Raw genomic sequence first — 4,874 nt, 5'->3', positions numbered from 1 at the left:
AAGAACAAGGAAGAACAAAAAGAAAAAAAATATCACAAGTGTCATTGTCGAGAAGCCGCTGTATATGGTGAATTTTTTTTTTTCTTTTTCTTTTTTTTTTTTTTTACTATGGTCGAGGAGTTGAACTTTATTTCACGGTCTGTTGGTGGAATTGATTTAATTAATCCTCGCGGTGTGCTGCGTGACTAGGAAAGGCTTGGCGAGGTTTTAACTAAGAGAGAGTGGGTGAAAGAAAACGTGGCCCATAAACAAGCGGTGTAGCTTGTATTGATATTATAATAAGGACACAAAGTTCTGCATACGACGAGAAAGCACTGAGAGAGTGAAAGAGAGAGAGAGAGAGAGAGAGAGAGAGAGAACTGGGATGGTTTACTGGGGAAGTATGTGGTTGGGACTGCAAAAACCGGTTTGCGCACGAGACACCTTAAAACTTCAAGTTGTTACACATACCCTACCACGGATTACAGATTAGATCATGGAGGAAAATATAAAGCAGACTTTCAAGCAACAAGCAGCATTGTGCTTGTTTCATGTGGCGTGTTTGCGGGAAGTTGGGTGCCTTTAATGATGGTGGTCCGGAAAAGATTTTGATAATCTTAAACTGAGGATTCCCAATGAAATCAAGATCTTAAAAAAAAAAAAAAAATAATAAAATAAAATAAAAATCCACAGAAAATCATTTTGTATAACAATTCCTGATTTAACCCTTTTAATTCCCCTTTTAAAGTTTGTCCTTGTATATTATGTGCTATACATGGTGGTACTTGAAACCCAGACAACAAGAAGTTATACTGTTTACAGAATTTCTGCTTTTCTTTCTTTCTTCTTTCTCAAAAACAAAAACAAAACAGCAACAAAAAACATGAAACATGCTCCATTTATCTCTCTCCTACTGACCCTGAGGCTTGACTGTCATTCAGGGTCAATTCAATTCAGTTACTGCCCAGCGACTGTAACTGTAAGGATCATCCAGTTTCAGTGTTTAGCCTTACAATGTAACAATGGGAGGAGAAAGAAGGAAAGAGAGAAAAAAGTTAATACTTTCAAAATGGCAATATTAAAAATAATAATAACAATAATAATATAAAAAGAACATGAAGCCAATTTGAAATCAAGTTTTCCTCAATTAACATGCATTTGTAAATTTTATAACTTTCTGATCGATTTGTAGAATAAAAATATTTCTAGTCCCCCTTCAAGATCTGAAAAATGACTTCTCAAGTGGACCATCATAGAAAACCGGGTCCTCTCTGAATCAACAGTAAAACATTTGTACTTGGTATATATCCACACAAATCATTAAGATGGTGTTGAACACTGTGACGCCCAATGGTAGAAATTCTGGGAAGGACATTAACTGCTACTGCTTGTCCATGTCAAATTCAAATGGAGAATGAGTCAATGATAAAGTTGCTAAATGAAGAATCTGACATTCAGGACTATGATCCTTTTTTCACAGCAGACTGGTTTTTAAAATGCAATCAGTGAATGTGTGCATGCGTGCATATGTCTCGTGTGTGCGCGCATGCATGCGAGAGTAAAGTGTTGTGCAGTGAAGTGCAGTGCAATGTTGTGTTGTGTGTGCATGCCTGCATATGTGTGTGTCTGCGTGCATGCATGTGTGCAGTGTAGTGTAGTGTAGTGTAGTGTAGTGTAGTGTAGCATAATGCAGTGCAAGTGCAGTGTCGTGTCTTATAGTGTAGTGTAGTGTTGTGTTGTGTCATGTCGTGTAGTGCAAAGTATTTCTGTCAGAAGTGAACACAAGCATGCAAACATTATTAGCCAGAATATGAATTGTATTGACTGTATTGTATAGATTGCATTGTATTGTACTGTATTGTATTGTATTGTATTGTATTGTACTGTATTGCAATGAACTGCACTGCTTTGCATTCTGTTGCTCTTTCTTTGTCACAACGGACAATTTCTCTGTGTGAAATTTGGGCTGCTCTCCCCAGGGAAAGTGAGTTGCTACAGTGGAGCACCACCCATATTTTGATCTTTTTTTTTCTACCTGCAAGTATTTTGTGTTCCTATTGAAGTGGTTTTTTTCAACAAAATTTTACCAGAGACAAACCTTTTGTTGCTATGAGTTCTTTTTATGTGCACTAAGTGCATGCTACACACAGTGACAGTACCTTGGTTTATTATCTCACCTGAATGACTAGTGTCCAGACCACCACTCAAGGTCTAGAAGATGGGGAAAAATACTGGAGAGAATGGGGTTTCATCCCATGCACTCAGATTACCTAACTTCCAATATGTACAAAAAAATGAATACAATTTGCAGGTACAGATCTGTGGCAGACATGATACAGAAAGAGGTCTATAGAAAGAGAACACCTGATCATTTTATATTACATTATGTTGTAAAATTACACTGCACTACACTACATCACATTACATGCAGTTATGTTTTGTTTTGTTGTGTTGTGTTGTGTCATGTATGACATCACATGTCAAGGCATGGCATGCCAGGGTACTGTATAGCACTGTGTTGTGTTTCTTCATGTTACATGTCATGTTGTACGACATGACACGTCAAAGCATTCCATGGTACTGTATAGTACTGAATTACAGTACTGGAGTATATATTGTATATATATTTGTACATACTGCATTGTATGTGAGTGAGTGAGTGAGTGAGTGTGTATGTGTGTGTGTGTGTGCATGCGCACACGTCTTTGTGTGTGTGTGTGTGTGTGTGTGTGTGTGCTTGCATACGTGTATGCACATGTGTGAGTGAAAGCAAGGGATAAAAATAAAGAGAGGGGGAGAGAGAGATGAGAGAGAGAGATGACACTTGAATTTTTTACAGCCCTCAGCAAAACCATAAATTCAAGGGGGAAATTGAATATATTACATTCATCAATCCATGTCACATACAAAAGGAAATAAATTTCAGAGCAAAAAGACCTTCCCAGTTTAACAAACCAATATCAGCTAGTATATGAAGAAAGAGATAAATCATTTCATATCACTTCACTGACTCATTTTACTTGTAAAACAATCTACACCTCCTGACCTCTCCCTTCCACCTCCACAAACTAAACCAGATATTCTCCCAGCTTTAACTCATATCCTCTCCAAACAACCATGCTTGCAGAGCAGAAATTCACAATCCCATGCATAACCATGTGTGTGTGTGTGTGTGTGTGTGTGTGTGTGTGTGTGTGTGTGTGTTTGTATGATCACTGTTTCAACGGCATGTTCCCTCTTATAGTGAACTTAGAGTGCTCTACATCTTCACAAAATGGAAAATAGTAATTAGTATACTGAAAAGCACACCAACAGCTTAAACTGCAGATGCTATAGATGATAATAGTTTCTCATGCGCCTGGTACACAGTTGCTCTTTAATGTTGACATACATGTCATACACACTCTGTGTCATGCTTCCTGCATTCATTCCCAAATTCCAAAACTGCTTTTTGTTAACACACACACACACACACACACACACACTGACACAGCCACATAATGCAGGCACACAACATGCACACGCACACACACAAACACACATAAGCATGTGTGCATGCGTGTGCGCACTCTCTCTCTCTCTCTCTCACACACACACACACACACACACACACACACTGACTCAAGAGATTAAATTCATGCCATGATAACAACTTGGATGGTCGAATAAGATGATACTCACATGGTTGAAAAAAACAAAAACAAAAAACAACAACAACAAAAAAACAACAACTACTGCTACTACTATAAATATGAACTTAAATATCAGTGAAGACCTCACCTGTTCTCCTGTAGCTTTTTCACACGCTAATTTTACTTTTCCATACGTTCCTTCGCCGAGAGTTCTAAGGAGTTCAAAACGATTCTTCAAGTTGTGTCTCTGGGGGTGAATCAACGCTCTGCCCCCACCCCAAGGGCCACTGCCCGCTACCCCCACCGTAACTGCCCCTGGGGGCGCAGAAGCTGATGCACTGCCCGTGTCGTTGTCTCGTGCAGGCATTTTGCTCTTGTTGACCATCATCGATGGACCAACATCGACTGTCGTCTGCTCGTCCTGTGCCAACTAAGGGCTGACAACCTCACTCTTCCTTTGTTCTCAGCTAAACGCCTAGCATGAACATCAGTCTCAATGGCTGGTCTGTTGATCATGACACTCTGAAAAGTACTATAACATTTCCTTTCTGATCTGCAAGGGTTCTTGCTCGAGGCAAAATTATCACTTTCGTCCACACCAACCGCTAACACACATGTGAGCCATGCACGGATTGCGACCTCCAGTGCTCACTGAGCTCTGGTTGAAATTGTCGTCTGCTTCGTCTGGCACCCAGACACACGTCATTTCATGATCACGTAAACCACAAGCTACAGTAAAATCATATCTGTGTGAAACATCTTGTTTGGTGAAATAATGACGGATGCTCTCGGCTGTAATCGAAGAAAAGTGTGAATTCCGTCGAGGCGGGGCTCTGGGTTTCCCTGTCCGAAGTGAAGTGCCTCCCGAGAGCGGCTTCGCCATGTTAGTTGGGCACCGTCAGCTACGTCATTGTGTGAAATATAATCCCATAACATAACCTTCATATTGTACTTTAGTACTTACTTAGAATAAGCAAGCTTCATTATTACAATCGAAAATCATTTTCACATTGCCTAGTTCTTCATAAATAAGTTGAACTAACATAATACGTCTACCAGGCGTAGGAATATTTGGACTTGGTGACGGGGAAACACCTGTCTGAAAAACAAAATCAATGGAGTGGCGAATAAAGCATCTTGATTGGCTGGGTGATCACTGACAAACACGAAGGGAATTCCAACGTCAGTGCATGCGAATGCGTTATAAATTACATTTAGAATAAAATTGAGAAGTGAAACACAGCAAAGTGGCATCATTGCTCA

General features: G+C 39.7%; 1 protein-coding gene across 1 annotated transcript in view; it reads right to left on the bottom strand.

Moving 5' to 3' along the window:
- Window positions 1-4,493, bottom strand: part of LOC143284666 (uncharacterized) — a 35,587-nt gene extending 31,094 nt beyond the window's left edge. The window contains exon 1 of the mRNA XM_076591581.1: window positions 3,760-4,493. Within this exon, the coding sequence (XP_076447696.1) occupies window positions 3,760-3,999 (240 nt within the window). The 5' untranslated portion in view covers window positions 4,000-4,493. The remainder of the gene's footprint in view (window positions 1-3,759) is intronic.
- Between the last annotated feature and the right edge of the window lie 381 nt (window positions 4,494-4,874).

Source organism: Babylonia areolata, chromosome 8, assembly GCF_041734735.1.
Source record: "Babylonia areolata isolate BAREFJ2019XMU chromosome 8, ASM4173473v1, whole genome shotgun sequence".
NCBI lineage: Eukaryota > Metazoa > Mollusca > Gastropoda > Neogastropoda > Buccinidae > Babylonia > Babylonia areolata.
The sequence above is the reverse complement of the archived record's forward strand: the minus strand, read 5'-3'. Positions and strand labels throughout refer to the sequence as shown.